The sequence below is a fragment of the Medicago sativa genome, chromosome 8 (genome assembly GCF_051527215.1).
Source record: "Medicago sativa cultivar Bolivia chromosome 8, Bolivia_mono, whole genome shotgun sequence".
NCBI classification, from domain to species: Eukaryota; Viridiplantae; Streptophyta; class Magnoliopsida; order Fabales; family Fabaceae; genus Medicago; species Medicago sativa.
The window spans coordinates 77893074-77913405 of NC_140756.1; the positions used below are offsets into that span (position 1 = coordinate 77893074).

At 30.6% G+C, this 20332-nt stretch overlaps 2 protein-coding genes across 2 annotated transcripts; one reads left to right on the plus strand and one right to left on the minus strand.

Moving 5' to 3' along the window:
• Positions 1-7259: 7259 nt before the first annotated feature.
• LOC146901808 (uncharacterized) lies at positions 7260-9429 on the minus strand. Its single transcript, XM_085735616.1, has 2 exons — positions 8527-9429; positions 7260-7869 (listed from the first exon to the last, which is right to left on the minus strand). Exons 1-2 carry the CDS (start codon positions 9292-9294, stop codon positions 7714-7716), a joined length of 924 nt encoding a protein of 307 aa, XP_085591742.1. The 5' UTR covers positions 9295-9429; the 3' UTR covers positions 7260-7713.
• A 6821-nt stretch (positions 9430-16250) lies between these two features.
• LOC146901809 (hydroxyproline O-galactosyltransferase GALT6-like) lies at positions 16251-20332 on the plus strand. Its single transcript, XM_085735617.1, has 7 exons — positions 16251-16970; positions 18294-18526; positions 18609-18899; positions 18985-19113; positions 19208-19381; positions 19727-19834; positions 19954-20332. The coding sequence occupies exons 1-7, from the start codon at positions 16265-16267 to the stop codon at positions 20161-20163; spliced, it is 1851 nt and encodes a 616-aa protein (XP_085591743.1). The 5' UTR covers positions 16251-16264; the 3' UTR covers positions 20164-20332.

Genomic DNA, 20332 nt, shown 5'->3' on the forward strand with positions numbered 1-20332 from the left:
CATACATATACGAAACAGAAACATGAATCATAACAGTTACCTTCCTGAGCACAAAAGGTCGTTGTAACTTGAGTTCTATGGTACTCTGTTAGTGTATACTTATTTTACGTATGCATCAAATAATGTGTTGCCACGTTAATTAGTGAATATGAAAACAAGTAGTCACATCTTCAACTTTAATTTCCAGTTTGAGTTTAACACGTTCAACATCTCTTCCACCATTAGCAGCTTCTCTAAGAACCTTCCTAATAGTAACAGCCATGATCGAATCACCAGGAGCTATCAAATTATATGCATACCATAAATCATCTGAATCCACCGGCACTATCTTAACGCTTCCAGGTCCAATACACACAAAGTCTTTTCGAACTATCTATTGATATCTTTTTCTTTTTATATATTCAATTCGAACAAACCTTTAACGGTGATTCCCCAAAAGCTATTTTTCCAGGAAAGTAGCTTCTTCAAAACGAATGGAAACATCTTCCCTTTCTTTTCTTTATTGGTGGTGGTCAGGTTCAAACCTTAAACTTTACCTATATGTCCCCATCCAAGTGAGTTAAGGACATCTTAACTTTCTTTTCTAATTCACGTCTGATTTATTATTGTTACTTATTTTACTATTTGTTTAAACTTTTTTTTAAGGATTATTTAAACTATTCTATTGACCGTGAGTTAGCAATATTATTTTAAATCTTAATTAAAAAAATTAATCCTTGTCAAAAAAAAATTAAAAAAATTAATCTCTTTAAAATATAATTATTTCGCTACATTATTCAACCAAAAAAAAAAAATTCGCTGCAATAGAAACAATATATTAAATCACCTAGTTTCAATATATTTATAGATTTGGAACATGTAGAAGATGGTGTTGTTTTACTTTTCGTTCCCAAATTGTTTTTTATTAAAAAAAATGTTTATTTTATTATTTAAAAAAACTCGATAAACATTAATTCTTCTATTAATATTTACTTATTTGTTCAGGTTTAAAGTCAGAACCTCTAACTCTTTTAACGCTTAAGTAAAACCAATAATTGAATAACCTTTTTTTTATGGGAAGAATAATTGAATAATCTAAACCACCACTCAATTTGTTTATTATAAATTTTTATATTGAGTTCATTTATCCGAGTTTTGATAGGATGTGATGGTTCTATCGAGTGGTAAAAAATGTATTGGTCTACAAGGAGTTTTATGTGATTACCAATTTATTTCTCGATTTTAGTTAGCTGAAAAGGAATAAGTTTATTTGATTTAAAATTCAAATGTTTAAAAAGCGTCGTGGGATTGAGGTTTTAATCTCAATGTTTTGAAGGACTATGTAGGTTATTTTCTAATAGTTTATTCCTAAAATTGTGCCAATGCATTAATGTTGCATCTCAATTGTCTTTTCTACATTTTAATTAATATCAATTGTCTTCTACTAATTCAAAAATCTAATTTAAAAATGTTTAAATTACTTAATCAATGCAATTTTACTTTATTATACCATCAAACATATAATACACAAATAATTCAATATTTACTTTACATTGACAAACAATTCAATTACATCAAAACTCTTATTAAAATTTAATGATCTTTTACAAATAACAAATGTTTACTGTACCCGTGCGTCAGCACGGGTTTGTTACTAGTTCTATAATGAAATGGTTCAAAGAATAAGGCTTGCAATTGGTATATCATGTTTTCTCTCAGAATACATGAACGTATCTCAACAATAATCAAGCATATTCTCATGATTGATTATTATTGAGACTCTTTAAGCACAACCTTATTGTCCCAAAAACAATCAAACTTATCTTTGCAGATTTTTTGAGAGTTTTCTAATCTCATTTGTTTCAATCTCAAACTTTACCTCTTGGTTCTTCGTTTGATATTTGAAATTTGATTCGATATCAATATTAAACTTCACATTTCAATTCTTCGTTTGATATTAGATATCAAATTTAAAGACGATGAGAATAGATTAGAAACACAGGCCATAATTCTTCGTTTTCAAAAGAACGTTTGTTTTACTAAAATCTGAAGGATAAGGAATCGATTTTTTTTAGGAGATTATGGAATTGAAATCTGGAATATGAATATGGTAGGTCACGGTATTTGAATCTATGTAATATTAAAAAATATTGAATTAGGGATCAAATGGTGATTTTGAATCAGGGGTATAAATTGAAATATAGAAAACAGGGAGTCCAATTCTAGTAATAACATTTAAAACAATGCTAAAAGGGTAGCATTTCGGTGATGAGTTAAGTGATTTTGTCTCTATCTCTCTCCTATTTAATAATTCTTTTTTATTAAAATAATTTATTTTAATCACTCATCTATCATTCTCTCTCATCTAAAATACACTAAAGTTACCAAACTCAAAGTCACCGAAATACCACCCCGCTAAAACTTTTTTTTTTGGGCTGTACATGTATGATTTGTCCTCAGATTTTTCATATGACATAATTTGTTTGCATAAAAAATTATAATTTTTATGATATTCACATGATTTTTACTCCAATAAAATATTTTATCACCTACATGCATCTTTTGAGTTCATATCGAACCATATAATTTTGACATAAACTATACTTTGAAGTTTCAAGAATGCTATCGCAATGTGATTTTGTCAATCTCATCACTCATCCAAAATTATGGACATTAAGTTGTTTAACTCACACATATGGATATTAAGTTGTTTAACTCACACATATGGTTTTTCTCTTCCATATTACATATTTATCTTTTCCACTGTTACACTTTCAAATAGCGAAAATTAATATTTCAATCTTATGAAACTAATTTACAAAGTTCCTTGGATATGTAATTGTAGATGTTCTTAGGAAAATAATCTTAGATTCAAATAAATAATACTACATAAAATCATTATAGAGACGTTGAATCTTTGAAACTTGGAAGACATATAGGCTCTGTTTGGTAAAAATAGCGGATAGCTGATAAGCTAGCTAATAGCTTTTAGCTGATAGCTGATAAGCTAATTAGAGTGTTTGGTAAAATTAGCGGTTGAACTAGCTGATAAATGTAAAATTACATAAAAGGACATTATTAATTCATCTAAAATTTATACCACTATAAATTAATATTTAAGATAATTGATACTTTAAATATTTTAAATTTAATAAATGTTTAAATATTATTAAATTATTGTTTTTCGGTAAAAATTTATTTTCAATTTATTTCGATTCAGTTTCCAGTTATTATACATTAATAAAAAAACTAAAGTTTACAAATTTATTTTAAGAATAAAATAAAAAATAATCAATTCATAAGATTAAAAATTTTTGTTAAAAAGAACGAAGGATGAAACAAAAAAAAACATACGTATACATACATACATACCCAGCAGTAGCACAATTGAAAATAAAAATTATATTGCACAATTAAAAGGACAACAACAATAGGAAAAAAAATTGTATGTGTCTTGTACTGAACAATGGTTTCGCGGTAGAGATTCAGCAATCGTGTGTACATGCAGATGTAGCATCGTTTTTGTTTTGTTTTAAATTATAATAAATTAATTATTAAGGGTAAACATGGGTTTTAGTTAAAGTGGTAAGGGTAAATATGGAATAAAACATGAGAAGCTAAAAGCTATAAGCTCAAACGCTACTTGAAGTAGCTTCTGAAAAATAGCTTATAAGCTCGTGAAATAAGCTATAAGCTCATGGTGAAAAGTGTTACCAAACAAGACTTTTTTTTATCAAACGATCTTATAAGCTAAAAGCTAAAAGCTCTTTTATGGGCTTATCAAACAGACCCATACTATCAATTATCACAAGTGAACCAATTCCAACCACAGTGTCCACTGCTAACGACATTTTCCTGGTCATTCGGGTCAATGGAATAATTATGAGATTCAAATAATGTTTCAAATAAGTTTTCCTAGTAGATAAAAATTAAAAGGCAAATGTTAACTTGTGCCCTCAAGGACACATGTTAAGGAACTCATTACAAAAATATACATATTAAAAGTCTTGTAGTCAACTTCTTAAAAGCTAAAATATTATGTTTTCCAATACAAAATTACTCTTTTTAGGTTCCTTAACATGTGCCCTTAAGGGACAAGTTAACACGACCAAAGTGAGATATACGTGTGAATACGAACTGCACGCAATCTATGACCTTTTCATCACTGCAAGTGCAGATTATCAGATCAGAGATATACCACCTGTTGTTTTCTTTTTCTAACATTAATGCAATAACTTTTTTTGAAAGAAATTAATGCAATAACTTTATCTTCACTCTCTTTTTTGTTAAAATTTATAAAATAAAATAAAAAAAGATTTGAAATTTGAATGATTCTACATATTTATACCATCTGTTTGTTTTTGTTTAACTTTTTGAAAAATCGACCAATTCTAAAAAAATACTAACAAGTGTCTCTAAGACACTTGATAATAAGCTCAAAGTAACAATTTTATCTTAAAAATTGTGTATTTAATTTATTGAAAGATTAAAAAATAAATTTCTACATAACATTTAACAATTTTTTTTTAATCATTAACAAGTGTCCTAGAATAACATTTAACAATTTCTACATAACATTGTTAGCATGACCTTTACTTCTAAAGTCGTAGAATTCATTTTGATATGTTCGAGTATTCTAAAGTATAATTGATTTTACATCTAAAATTGATTATAATTTGAAACCACAATTTATAGTTTTGAACTTCTATAGTTAGTTTTTAGTCTTAAATTTATTTGTCAATCCATTTTTACATTGATATTTAAATATAAATCATTTTACATTTAAATCATTTTTTAGTCTAACAAATTTTACATCTTTACTTTGTTAATTCATTTAAAACCAATTTATATCACCGTGGAACCAAACATATACTAAACATGAAATAAGTGGAAAAACATGAAACAAAAATTCTCTTAGTGCAAATTTGACATCATAGTGAACTTGTCGAAATCATGGTGTCGTAATTTTGTCAAATCTAACAAGATAACAAACATGCACTTAAATATATCATCTCGTCATTAGTCTAGTTGCCACAAGTTTAGATAAATTTGCGCGTAACCAAATATTTAGGTTTTAGTGGTTGATGCGTTTAATTAGACGAATTGTTCAGAAAAATCATATCATTTTGATTCATGGGTGAAACAATTCTTGATCAGATTTTTCTTATTTTTCAACCAAACTTTAGGTTATTAGGGTCATTTCCGCTAGATATCGGGTAGTTAAAAATAATAATTTGCCTGCGTTGTGTTGTGTAGGGTTTATATAACTGGTGTGACGACTGACGAATATATGAACAACGTTGGTGCCAAAATGGGACAATGGGCAAAAATCCAACAATGGTGTAGGAAGTGGAGCCACATAAACATTGGTCGTTAGGCGCACACCTTTTTGATGTCGAACATAGTTTTGGAATTTATGTAAAGGGATGTTCACCTTTAAATTGGTCTAAATTGATATCTGCAAATCAATAAAAAAACCAAGCCGAACAAAATTAATTTTCATTTGATATTTTCTTAATATCTTTTAGTAAAAATTGTTGGAATAATGTCAAATTTTGAGATGTATTTTTGAAATCAAATCACATTTCAAAAACAATACTTCCTCTGAATACCATATAATTTGTTTTGAAGGAATATCATTTTTTTATTATTATTTTGAAATGTTATATATTAATGTGTTATTTGTTGATTTTTTTTTTAAAAATTTTAACGATACTCTCAAAAGCAATACTTACTGGTTTTAACGTAAACATTTATACAATTTTGTTTTTTCAAATATAGTTTTGTTTTTCAAGGATTTTTCAAATATAGTGGATATTTGTTACTTTACAATGTTTATTTGAAGTGTATATCATGTTGATGTTATTCAACTTGTAATATATTAATTCCTTAAAATAAAAACTTGTAATATATTATTATATTATAATAAATACATAACTATGCATCAATATAAATCAACTTAACACCGTTAAAAAAACCAATTTAACAGATTCAACATAAATTGCGGCTAACATATCACATTTTTTTAAGAAATCAATTGATGCAGATTATTGAGTGAACTGATGGTGGATGAACTTATAACAAATAAATTTATTGTTGATAAGCTAGTTTACAACATATGTATAAACTTTCCTTCAAAAAAAACATGTATAAACTATTAGATTAAATTTATAGTATTGACAAAATTGATAAAATGAAATGTTGAACTAGATGATGCATATAAAATGAAATTGAAATGTTGAACTAGATGATGCATATAAAATGAAATATAAGATGGGTAAAAAAACGGCATGAACTTGTGAGGAAAACATGATTGCCAAACAAATATATTTTAACCATTGTTACTTTACAATGTTTATTTGAAGTGTATATCATGTTGATGTTATTCAACTTGTAATATATTAATTCCTTAAAATAAAAACTTGTAATATATTATTATATTATAATAAATACATAACTATGCATCAATATAAATCAACTTAACACCGTTAAAAAAACCAATTTAACAGATTCAACATAAATTGCGGCTAACATATCACATTTTTTTAAGAAATCAATTGATGCAGATTATTGAGTGAACTGATGGTGGATGAACTTATAACAAATAAATTTATTGTTGATAAGCTAGTTTACAACATATGTATAAACTTTCCTTCAAAAAAAACATGTATAAACTATTAGATTAAATTTATAGTATTGACAAAATTGATAAAATGAAATGTTGAACTAGATGATGCATATAAAATGAAATTGAAATGTTGAACCAGATGATGCATATAAAATGAAATAAAAGATGGGTAAAAATAATAGAAAAATTATACACTATAAATTCAAATGCAACTTGAAATAGATTACCAAACAATATTATAAACTAGTAAAAAAACGGCATGAACTTGTGAGGAAAACATGATTGCCAAACAAATACCCCCTCCGTTTCAAAATGAGTGTCGCTTTAGCCAAAAAAATTTGTTTCAAAATGAGTGTCGCTTTCAGTTTCCAATGCAATAATAACTTTTTCTTTTCAATTGTACCCTCCAATTAATACTCTGCACACTACTTCCAAAATATTACTTTTAAAACTAACCAATAGTTAATAAGGATAATTTGGTAAAATAACCATTCTCTTTCTCTTAATCATTGCATTTCTTAATATGTGTGTAAACACCTAAAACGACACTCATTTTGAAACGGAGGGAGTATATTTTAACCATATGAAATTATATAAGCTAACCGAGCTCAAAAATTGATCGTGTCAAACTGTGCTTAAACTGCAACATCTGTGACTGGGAAAGTAAATTCCAGTTCTAATTATTGTACAATCAAATTTGATTTCAGTTAAATGGATAAATACATGTTGATTATACAGCAGCAACAATTGTGACCACCGTTGGAAATAATGTTGATTACTTCTATTAAACCATTAGTTTACATAGCCTTCATATCTTCAAGTAAGTCTACTTAGTGCATGTTTAATTTGACGGTAAATTTAGTATAATCGATTTTAACCAATGCTACAATACAGCAATGTGATTTCATCAAACTCGCTATGATTCTAACCATGCACTTAGGTTCTGTAAAATCATGATAAGACAAACAACGGGGGTGATTCATTTTGGAAGCATAAGCCAATGTACAAAGGATGTTTCTACTCTAAGCCTTTTTACCTTTCTATGACAAATCTATACCGAAATTCGTTTCATCTTCTGTGATTGCTGCCAAATTCACCACCTTCCTTCAATCTGCTTTTTGTACAGCAGTCTTAAATATAAGGATGTACAATTTTTGATCCATTGAGAAATATAGAAATCCTCCAACAGAATGGGTCACAAATGATCCAAAACTAGTCCCCACAATACAGTGCCATGCTGGTCCATACACCCCATCAAATTCCTGCAATATTTCAACCCACACAACCGAATTCATTGACCAATCATTCACTAAAATATTCAATGACTCACTCAAATTTTGAATTACACCCTAAATTATTCCTAATGCAAAAGTAAACCACGTTTATAATGATTTTCTTTAGGAGGAGACAAATGATTGTTCAAAACTACAATTGCTAACATATAATTTATTGTTCAAATCATTTTGCTAAATTTGGATCGGGGTGCGTTTGTCAAAAATCACTGCAATTTTGACAATTCCACACTAAATTCAAACATACACTTACATTCAAGTCATTTTGGGCATGTAGACAAAATTTGATTTGGGTGACATTGATGACTTTGTCTCTATCTTTCTCGTAACCAATCATTCTCTCGTCAACATACGCTAAAGTCATCTAAGGACCACTAAAACTCGGACACAGCTACAAGACCCTACCCTTGGTTCGAACCCGATAAAAGTGTCAAGTCTAACAATACCGACATTGTCAATTGAACTAGGTTTAAATAGTACATTAAGTCATTTTTAACCATAATCAATTCATTCAAAACTAATTTAGAATCTTTGTGAAAAAAGAAAGAATCAAATCACTTTAAATAAAAACAATTGAATTGAATAATGAACATAACAAGTAATGAGTAATGATGATATGAATTATACCTTCTTGAGGGATAATGCTAGGGTTTTGGAAGTGAATTTCTCCATACTATCAAAAGCTTTTCTAGCACAATCAACAGCATGGATCTGCATAAACGGTGGCATATCAGCTGAAACCATTTTTGCTCCATTAATTGCAAAGAAATCACCTAAATCAATCATTGACCCACATAACGATTTTCTTCTACCACCACTTTGACCCATAGAAACAGAAACTCTCTCCTTAACATCACCACCTTCTTTTTCCACAACAATTACTTTTCTTGACTTTTCAACCTTAACATCCTCAACCACCTTTTTCTCATTCTTCAACAACCCCTGAAGTTTCCACTTTTCCAATTCTGAACTAGGTTTTTGAGGTGGTTTCTCTTTAAGGGTCCTCTTAGAATGCAAAAAAACACTATCTTTTTCATGATTTGGTGTTAGTACTGTGATTTTTGTTTGGTGGGTGTTGTTGTTGGGTTTTGATGAATCAAATATAGCTGAGGTTGTCATGGATTTACCTTGCAAACGTGAGTCAACATGTTTGGTTTGAGAATGTTGTTTGGTTTTTTTGCTACCTAAGTTAAGACTTTGAAAAGGTTTAACTAAAAAAGAAGATTTAGTAGCTTGAATCAAATCTTGGTTTGGTTTTGGATAGTGAGAAGGTGAAGGTGATGATGAGAAGATGGTGGTTTTTGTAGTGGTGGGTTTTGGTTGCTTAGCTAAAGCAGGAGGTGGATTTGTCTCCGGTGGTGCCGTGTTTCGCCGGCGGGAAGAACGGTGTGCCATGTTGAATAGACGGTGCAAATAGCAATATTCTGTTTTAGTATGATATTTTTTGGTTTTTGGGTGGTTTTGTTTTGTTGTGGAGAAAGATAGAAGAAAAGGGTTATAGAAGTAGAAAGTGGTAAAGTGTATTGGGTTAGCTTTTCTAGGTGTTGTTGGGGAAAGAACATGAAGAAGAGGAAGGTAACTTTGCTTGAAACTGTTCATTAGATTGAGACTTGTGGGTGGGCAGACGGTGGGATTTAGCATGGGACAGTGAAGTTTTTTCCCACCATGGGAAAGTTAGATTAAGCCATTAGATCTAGCCAAGAACACAGATTTATTATGGTCTGTCTGTATCAAATCTCTCTTTATCTCCTATCTCTATCCTCAACCTCCTCTCTCCACCCTCAAGAATATAACCATTCTAACCACCACCATGTTTAATTTCAGTCTTCAACCTTTGCCATTAAACAATCTCACTGTATGTTTAATTTCACTTGTCATTGAAAGAAAAAAAAATCAAACATTTTCATTGAAATATTGGATCCATTGACCTTCTAAAAAGACAAAAGAGAAACAAAATTCAGCAAAAAGAAAAAGAAGAGAATAGAAACCACACAGTACAATACATCCATAACAACAACTAAACTACATCTATAAAATCTAAACTTAATTTCAAAAACATAATTAAAGAGTATAAAAAATGTTAGTTCTACAATTCCTCTTCTATGTCCCTTTCCAATCGTCAAATTTGTACGTGTTTGCCATTGGTGCTTCTACAATTCCATTGCTCTACAATTCCCCCATGTGAATTGTGTGAAGTTATGCGATATCAGACGAGTTCCGTTCCTAGCTTCATGGGTTGGGTGAGAAATCTCTCCTTACACCAGAGCATATGATTGTTCATCTTTTCCATTATTATTTTCATCTCACAAAATTAATTATAAATCCAGAAAATTAGGAATGAAAAGCCATAAAATAAAAATAAGAAATTAAAAAAAAAATCCAAAATCATATCAATCTTTGATCAAATTAATCAAATCATCACAAAATATAGAGAAATTGAGGGAGATCTAGGTGTTAAACAGGGGTGGTGGTGGTGGTTCTGCTCAGAGAGAGAGAGAGAGAGAGAGAGAGAGGAGGAGGTAGAGAGAGAAAGTGAGAAATCGTTGATGTTTGTGTGGTTGAAGAGAGAGGGAGAAAAATTGAGTGTTGAGGGAGTATGATAAGGGTGTATTCTTCATGAGATCTAATGGTTAAAACTTACTTTCCCATGGTGGGAAAAAACTAGCCTTTCCCATACTAAATCCCACCGAGACTTGTGCGGTGAGATTAGATAACACAAGTTGAGTGTTGTTTTGGTTTTGTCACGCGCCAAGGGGTGTGTGTGTTGGGATATGACACATGAATGTAGGGATTGTTGACCTTTGACTAGCACTTACGTGTGTGAGAATGAAAAAAATAGAGCAGAGGAGTATAGGTTAGGTAAGGTTAGGTCATGTCTCAGAGAGAGGTACAAAATGGATTTTCTCATATACAGTAGTTTATTTATGGCTTAAACTAGGGGGTTAAAAAACTTCTCTAGGCTAAAATATGGTCCATTTTTAAGGAGAATGAGAATGAAAAAATTATACTGCTATGACTCATAATTTAAGCCAAATAGCATTAATGTTGTTTTTATTTGTGAACTTATGAATATCTAATATGTTTGGAAGTACTGTTCACTTTCGTAGTTTAGTGTGGGAGGAAATGAAGATAAACAAACCATTCAACATGTCTATCGTGTTTCTAGATTGTGGTCTCATGCTACACATGTGGTCGACGAACGGAGTCATTAATTCTAGACGGTGCTTTGTTGATCAATACCGTCCAAAATGGACAATGTTCCCATCACATATTTGATATTTCCCTTCTCTCCACATAAATTGAATTCAAATGGATTAGTAAGACTATATAAAGATGAATCATTTGAGATATCTAAATTCAAATTTTGATTGAAAGAATATTGATCATGCCATATTTAGTTCTTTACATCATCAAGTCTCCTTCATTTAAGAACAAAAGGGTTAAGACAACAACGATAAAAATTATGAACATGTTTTGCTAAATTTTTGTATACTTTTTTTTTATAAGGTAAATGATGAATTGTTTTCATTAATCTTTCATTAAAAATATGTTGAAAACAACTTTTTTTAACATATCATAAGTTATTTTCATAAACTCTTCTAAATTATTTCACAAATATGCTAGTAATTGATAAACTCAAATAATTTAATTCAAATTATAAGCTTGTAATTAATATATGCATTTTATGTATGTCTAATATTAATTTTATTTTTGTGTACAAATATGTACAATATTGATTTCTAATCTCCCAAGAATAGTGGCATGTCAACATTTTTTTTAGAACAAATACTATATAGTATTTAGTACTTGCAAGTGAGCTTATATTTTAGTCCAATTCTTTTTATTCTTCAAACAAACTTATAATTAAGGTCAAATAGCATTTTAAGTTAGATAATTATAACAAGTTGGTCGTTTAATTTTTATTATTACAAATAAAGAAGGCGAGGGAAAGCGTGAGACCGAAGTGGAAAGATTGTCATTGAAACGGTGATGCAAACATCAAACAAATATGAGAGAAGAACGATTGCCAGCGGAATGGATGAGTATGGTAGTTTGCCACTAAAATTGGATCGACGTGATGCAGCGTAGTGATGGTGGATGGTTTAATCGGCAAGGACCAAAAGCATGTGGAACTTTGAATAAAAATACAAATTGGTTTTGAGTGTATTGATTATTATGTAAAATTGATTTTTACTAAAAGTGAACCAATGGTAAAGTGATTTGTATTTAAATACATCTATGTAAAAGTGAGTTGAATAAATAAATATGTGTGTATAGATCAATTCTAGAATCAAGAACTACAAATCATAACTTTTAGTATAATCAATTCTAAAGGAAAAATCAATTTTCCTCCTGAATCAACCAAACATGTCATAATCATTTTGCTTTCATTAGAAATGGAGCCAAACTTACACTAAGTTGTGTTAGTCGAGGATACAAAAAGTTTTTTCTTCCAACTTGTTCCTAATATGCTTATTTTTGTTAAAATGATGAGTTGGTTGGAGATGCAATTGTGCTACTATTTTACAAAAGGCTTTTTATTGTACAAACTATTTTATATCCCGTGCATTATATATATTTACTTGTATTATGTATCTCTATAATTTATTGAATCACATTGTTTAAATATTATCAGAATAACTTGTGTATATATAGCCAGCCCCAAGTCACTCCTTTCGAATTTTCTTGAGTTGGGAGGATGGTTCTAAAATACACTTGGCTCTTACTTTCAAATTGTTTGAAGTTTGAAGGAAAGTTATATATTCAAACACCCTTTCTTTCTAAATCCCAAAGTTTGGAATAGAACCCGAACAAGAACTTTCTATCTGTGTACAAACTTTTTTAGAGTTTGGAGTATAACACAATCAAGTAACAGACATTTCCTTTGCAATTTTCTAGAGTGTAAAAGATGTTTGATTGACTTTAATTCATTCATTTCAAACTTTGGAGGAAGGCATACTATAAATAAAGGAAATGTTAACGAGTACCTCCAGAGCACTCTTTAAGGACTTAAAATGGTAACAATATATGCCTTTTGGAGGAGGGTGTTCAAAGAAACTTTGATTAATTCACGGAAGGCTGGTTTTGGTGGGTTGGTGCGTAATTTTGATGGAACATTACATTTTGGTGTTTATGACATTGTTGGTTTATCTTATATTCTTCATACAAAAATTTAAGCACTCTTGGTAGGCATCAAATTATGTTGGTTTACGAAAATTGTGTGTTTTGCATATTTCTTATATGTGGTTCAACAGATCATTGATGAAACCTCTCAATTTCATCATTACAATAACGAGATATAGATTAATAAAGAATTCATGCAGAAAAATTGGACAAGATCTCTTCGGACATTCTTCGTGAAGTAAATGCTTCCGTAGATGTCTTACAAAATTAGAAACTAATAACTTATTCTCTACCCGTCTACTCCTAGTTTGTCATCAAGCTTGTTAGATTTAGTTGATGCCCTTGATGCGTCTTCTTTATGGATGTAGTCCTCCTTTCCCCTCATATTTTTCTTTCTTCTTTTTTCTCACATATAAAAAAATAAAATAAATAAAATTGGACCCATTCCTTATCCATGGGAGTGTGGAGGTCGGACAACATTATAAGTCTTAAACCATCTTAGTCCTCATTTAATTAGTTATTTCTTTTGTTAAACAATCAAAGTTTTTTTTTTTTTTTTTTAACAAGAACAATTAATTTGTTTAAGGGCATTTAGTGTTATCATGTCCTTCGTATTTGGCGTGAGAATATTTGTGTAACCGTGTGTTGAAATATGTAATTTCCAAAATGGTTTTTATTTGTTCACACATACATACATTTTGTATACCATTTCTGTAACAAAAAAAAAACATACATACATTTTTTTTGTTACACATGCATACATATAGAATTACTTTTTTTTGAAAGATAGAGGAAGTATTTCTAGTCATATTCGATAATTTTACTGTAACAAAAAAAAAAAAACCGATGATAATATTGTCATATACTTATACATCATTGTGACGGAACAAAAAGAAAAAAAAACTCTCACGATATTTTTTGGCGGTGGCCGGGATTTGAACCCGAACCTTTCGTATATTATGTATTGTCTATACCAACTGGGTTAAGCTCTCGAAGACAAATTTAACATTAAAGAGGTTTCCATGAGCATAATTCCGTTTATGTGTACATTGAAATATTTACGAGCCAGTGTTAAAAGATGTTAAGAAGTATTATTTTCTGTTAGTAACTAAGCTTGATTGCGAGAGAACCATAAGGAATCAAATTGATTTTTTCTATGAGGTCATTTTTATTTTAATTATGTAAATTAAAGAAAATAATCATTGTTTCTGTGAACATACCTTAGTTGACATGAATATTGCATTATATATACAGTAACCAAAGTTTGAACTTCAAATTTTCTGCTTATTCAACTTAAAATGGTGGAATTATAGCCATTAAGTTATTAACCAAAAACAAAATCATTATACGGGTTAGAGGAAATCCCTCAATTTTTTTTTAAAGAAACAATAATTTTTTTAAGCAAAATCATTATACGAGCCAGAGGAAATCCCTAAAAAAAGAGCCAGTCGAGTGTTTAATGATGTGATTAAGTCTCTGTTTAATGATGCATTAAGTTCCTTATAGAATAAGAAATCACAGTATATTTGGATGGCTTCTTAATTTTACTATGTTACCACGTAAGCAATTACTTGTCTTGGTACATAAATAGAAAGAAAATGGTAATGTGAGTGAAGGTATATTAATCTTATTTTTTTAACATCTCTTTCTTTTTGTAAAAAAAGAAATGTCTCTTTGTTATTTTACAATTGATTTTATTTTATGTTTTTTTACGGGAAATTAATCTTAAACTGGGAAATGCTAAAAACATAGAGTATCAATTATCACATAGGCAAATCGACGAGAGAGGTCTGTTTAAAGATAAACGATGGCTAGATATATGAAATAACTTTAAAAGATGAATAATTTAATGATGTAATTAAGTCTTTATTTAGTTTTGTATTTAATTATTTTGAAATAAGTAAGTTTAATATGATAAATTAAAGTATATTTAAATGATCTTGTAATGTTATCACTGGCAAATCAACGAGAGATGTCTGTTTAAAGCTTCAAATTTTAATAGATAAATTTTTAAAAAAGTATACACACATTAATCACTATTAAACTCATTGCGATCAGATTTTTGAACCTTAAACCGTCACATATATTGGTTCAATGTCTGGTCTGATTACTTGAATTTATACATTTTTTTTAGAGGCACCTTAATTTAAACATTAGTCAATTATTTATTTTAAATTAATTTTAACGCAAAAACTAAAATTTTAAAAATAGTAAATAGGAAAATATCACCTTCTTTCTTTGAAAAAAATACTATCATCTTTCGTGTCACCAAACCATTTTTAAATTTCTTAATTAACTTCTTGTCAATTTTTTTCTTCAAGTTATTTATTTAATGATGATTAGTAAAATTAAGAAGAAAACCTCTAAATGTACATGATAATAAGTTGTTTTTTTTTTGAGGGAATGATAATGAGTTGTTGAATGCGCGTTAATAATAATGAAAATAAAAGCAACATTGAATTAGTATTTAATTGTATTGCATCCTATTTAATGATTTCATTTTAATGAAATTTGAAATAATTAAAGTTAATTTCTAATTATAATGTACTTTAAAGAGTCTTAAAATATTGTCACATTAATATATTACATTTTGTACACTTTGTTGAGAAGTTTAAAAAATTATTTAATTTTAAAATATAAAATAGAAATAAAAAAAATAGATGAAAGTGAGTAGTTATTGGTAGTTATGTTCCATTTTTGAGAATAAAAAGTTGTCATCCTCTTAACATTGAGAATAAAAAGTTGTGTGTAAATTTTATTCTTATGAATAAATAATACTATCAGTGAACAATTTTTATAAACTTGTATGAAAATGGGATTATAAAATTCACAACCTTATGATAATCTTGAAACAAACACGCTCTAACTGATTAATTTTTCTTTTAATCGGTGTAATTTTTTTTTATAGGTATAATTAATATATTTGTAAGAAATAAGAATATTCCTTTGCTTAAAGGTTGATAAACTATTCAAACACGAGTTAGGCCCAATTTATTACATTCCCATTCTTATATATTCCCAAACAATAAATAAAATAGAGTAAAAAAATAAAATACAACTCCTATTAGCAAATTTGAAATCACTTCCCCTTTTTCTCTCAAACCACTTTAAAACAAGTTCCTTATTTGCGACCGTAATTTTACTACTAGAATGCTACCAACACCGCCGACTCAAACACAAACCTTCCTTTGACTCTTAAAATATCATAGTCATCGCAAAACTGTAGCAAAATAAAAAAACTATGAAGAGAGCGAGAACAACAACAAAGGTAACATCTTTGTTCTCCTCTCTTTGTAAACAACGATCCTTTCAAATTCTCATAATCATCGCTGTTCTGTATGTTCTTCTCTTCACTCTCGAAATCCCTTTTGTTTTCAACAAAACCACCGTACCTCGTTCTGAAAGGCACGTTCTCGAACAACAACAGCAGCAGCTTCAACCTAGTACTCATCACAAAGCTGATTCGATTCTCTCTGGTTTGATTCTAAACAACGCCGCATTCGATTCCAAAGAGTATCAATTATCGGTCAAAGATGGAAAACGCGTTTGGAATGAACTTCAATCTGCAAAAACGCAAACCCCAATTCAAACCGCTCCGAAACCCGAGAAACGACCCGGGTCATGTCCTCGATCGGTTTCGGTTACCGGGTCGGAGTTTGCGGCGAATGGGAGTTTGATGGTGATTCCATGTGGGTTGACGTTAGGGTCGCATATAACGGTGGTTGGGAAACCGTTGAGTTCGGAAGGGAAAAATCACTTTTTTTTGGAGTTGCAGGGTTTGAAAACGGTGGAAGGTGAAGACCCACCAAGGATTTTGCATTTCAATCCAAGGTTGAAAGGGGATTGGAGTGGGAAGCCTGTTATTGAGCTTAATTCTTGCTATAGGATGCAGTGGGGTACTTCTTTGAGATGTGATGGTTGGAAATCTCGGGCTGATCAAGATACTGGTAATGATTATTCTAACTTTATGTTATAATTTTATGAATGCATGTGTAAAGTATAGATTTTGATTTTGGGTTATTGTTGTTTAAGTTGAATATGCATGTTGGTTAGTGGTTGCTAATACTAGTTTTGACTTGACTTGAAGTGATTTGAGTTGGATTGGAAATTTTACATAAGTCGGATTACTAGAGACATAGGAAGACATAGAACAACTATTAAGGAAGATTTAGAGATCAATGAGTTGGATTGTATTGTAATTTGTAACATTGTTTATGGTAGAACATTATGGCGTAATTTGATTCATGTAGCCGACCCCGCTTAGTGGGATAAGACTTGGTTGTAGTTGTTGATTTATATTGAGTTTGATTTTAGAGTAAAAACATGCAAACATGTTGTTTCACTTTAAATTTAGTTAGCACCAAGTCAATTTTACAAAGCAAGTGTTTGCGTTTTGCATCTAATTCGTGAGTGTTTCGATAGCGAACCTCCAAGCTGTAGCTTCTCACGTTTGTTCATTTAGAGTTACTTTGGTCAAATGTTCACTTAAATCAGATTATACACAGTGCTTTGATTATGCATTTGAATGATTCAGTACTAAATAGATTAAATGATGTTAATGTCAGTTATTATGTGGGCATGTGTCATACATTACTGTCTCGTTATGAAATTGTGCCATAGTCCGGTTCATCTTTGATGTATGCATGTATGTGTTCAATACTTCAAATTCATGCGGAATGAATAGAGTGATGGTAATGTATACATGTTGGTTACGAATACTAGATTTGACTTGAAGTGATAAAATATACATCACCGCTTGAAAGTTTTCCGGTAGTTTTATATTGAACTTGATTTTAGACTAAAATCATTGAAGCATGTTATTTCACTTTAACCCAGTTACAACTAAGTTGACTGTGTAAAGGGAGTGTTTGCTTTGAATATGTGAGTGTATGCACCGTGCATTGGTAGGGAAGTTTCTAGTTGTAGATTTGGGGTTCACCATGTGTTTTTAAAGGTCAGTCGACCATGGTTAGAAACAGATCAAAAATCAAGTTCAATTCGAAATTTAGAATCACTTTTGTCAAATGTTGACGAAGTGGAGATTATATATTATATTTTGTGGATAAAAAGTGGCTTGATTTTGCATTTGAATCATTAATGTACTAAATAGATGAAATGATTCTACTGTTACTATGTGGGAATATGGCATTAATAACTGCCTCGTAGTGTAATTATGCCATGGTCCAGTTTATCTTTGAATCTTTGATGTGTTGTTTATTCATTATAACTGTGATGCCTCTAAATTGAGTTGTTGCTTGTGTTTGAAACAGTTGATGGGCAGGTGAAGTGTGAGAAGTGGATTGGGGGAGATGATAGGCAAGCAGAGGAGTTTGTATCAAAATGGTGGTTGAATAGATTCGTAGGTCGGCCGAAAAAAGTAACAGTTGATTGGCCATTCCCATTTAATGAGAACAAGCTATTTGTTCTTACTGTTAGTGCTGGATTGGAGGGCTATCATTTTAATGTTGATGGGAGGCATGTGGTCTCGTTTCCTTATCGCACTGTGAGTAATGAATGTCATTCAACTTGCTGACCAGAATTTTGATTTGTACCATTTCTTAATTTTGCTTTTGTAATTGGAGCAGGGCTTTACTCTTGAGGATGCTACTGGACTCACTGTACATGGAGATATTGATGTCCATTCTATATTTGCTGCCTCCTTGCCTTCAACACATCCTAATATTTCTCCACAGCAGCATCTTGAATTTTCAACCAGATGGCGTGCCCCACCACTACCTAACTTTGGTGTCGAATTGTTCATCGGCATCCTATCAGCTGGAAACCATTTCGCTGAGCGGATGGCTGTGAGAAAGTCATGGATGCAGCATAGTCTTATCAAATCTTCAGAAGTGGTGGCTCGTTTCTTTGTAGCACTGGTAATGCTGATGAGATAGCACACCCTTTTGATTTCATGCTTTATTATTTTCTTACGGGGTTCTTGACATTTCATTTTTTTTACAGCACCCGAAAATAGAAATTAATGCAGAGTTGAAGAAGGAAGCAGAATTTTTTGGAGATATTGTTATAGTGCCTTACATGGATAAGTACGACCTTGTTGTGTTGAAAACAGTGGCTATATGTGAATATGGGGTAAGTTGCTATTTGTTTAAAATTGTCAGATTGAAAAATAAATAAATTTCAAGAGGAATCAGAGGATAGATAAGATGTGCTACATTGTTTGTAGGTTAATAGAGTATCTGCGGCGTACATCATGAAAGGTGATGATGACACATTTGTTAGAGTGGATGCTGTTATAGACGAAGTAAGGAAGGTTCCAGATTCAATGGGTGCTTATATTGGGAATATAAATTATCACCACAAACCTTTGCGCTATGGTAAATGGGCTGTGACATACGAGGTAATCAGAACCTGATGCAATGTTTTTTTCGTTGTTAAAGAGCGGGAGTTGTCTTGGAAAGAAAATAATGAGTTGCTGTTGTCTCATCATGTTTAACTTGAGAACAAAACTTAGATGCAGTGTTGTAGGTGGTGTTTTCAAATAAGCAGTTTTGTATTTTTTTTTTTAATATTTTGAAAATGTGTAAAAAAACTGTTTCAAAAATAAAAAAACTGCCCCTTTGTGAGAGGATCATCAAAAACATCGTCTATCCAGCTGTATTTAAGTTTTTCTCCATTACTTATTGCTGGTTATAATTTTTGTGATTGAGAATATTGATTTTTATTGGTTGCCTTTTGTTTTCAGGAGTGGCCTGAAGAGGATTATCCACCATATGCTAATGGACCGGGGTATATTCTGTCTTATGATATCGCACACTACATTGTTTCTGAATTTGAGAAGCATAAATTAAGGGTGAGTGTAAAATATCACTGCACACTTTTCTTGTTTTCTTGTTATTTGATCAAGTCTCCAGGTCGATGCATAGTGCGTTCATTGTGATTAAAGGTGTTTTTTCCCCCTCTTATTTGCAGTTGTTTAAAATGGAAGATGTGAGTATGGGAATGTGGGTAGAGCAATTTAACAGCACGATATCAGTACACTATTCGCATAGCTTAAGATTCTGCCAGTTTGGCTGTATAGAAGGTTATTACACAGCTCATTACCAATCTCCAAGGCAGATGATGTGCCTTTGGGATAAATTGCAGCGGAATACAAGTCCTCAATGCTGCAACATGAGATAACAAAGTGGGGTGTTAGACTCCATTTTTTAATTTATAGATGAACAAAGAAAACAAGTTTTGCAGTCATAGTTTAGCTTCGTATATTTGTAAATATATCGGAGCTCAGATAGAAATTTTTGCACTGTATAAATGGCCCTTCTGATAAAAAAATTTCATTAACACCTTGTTA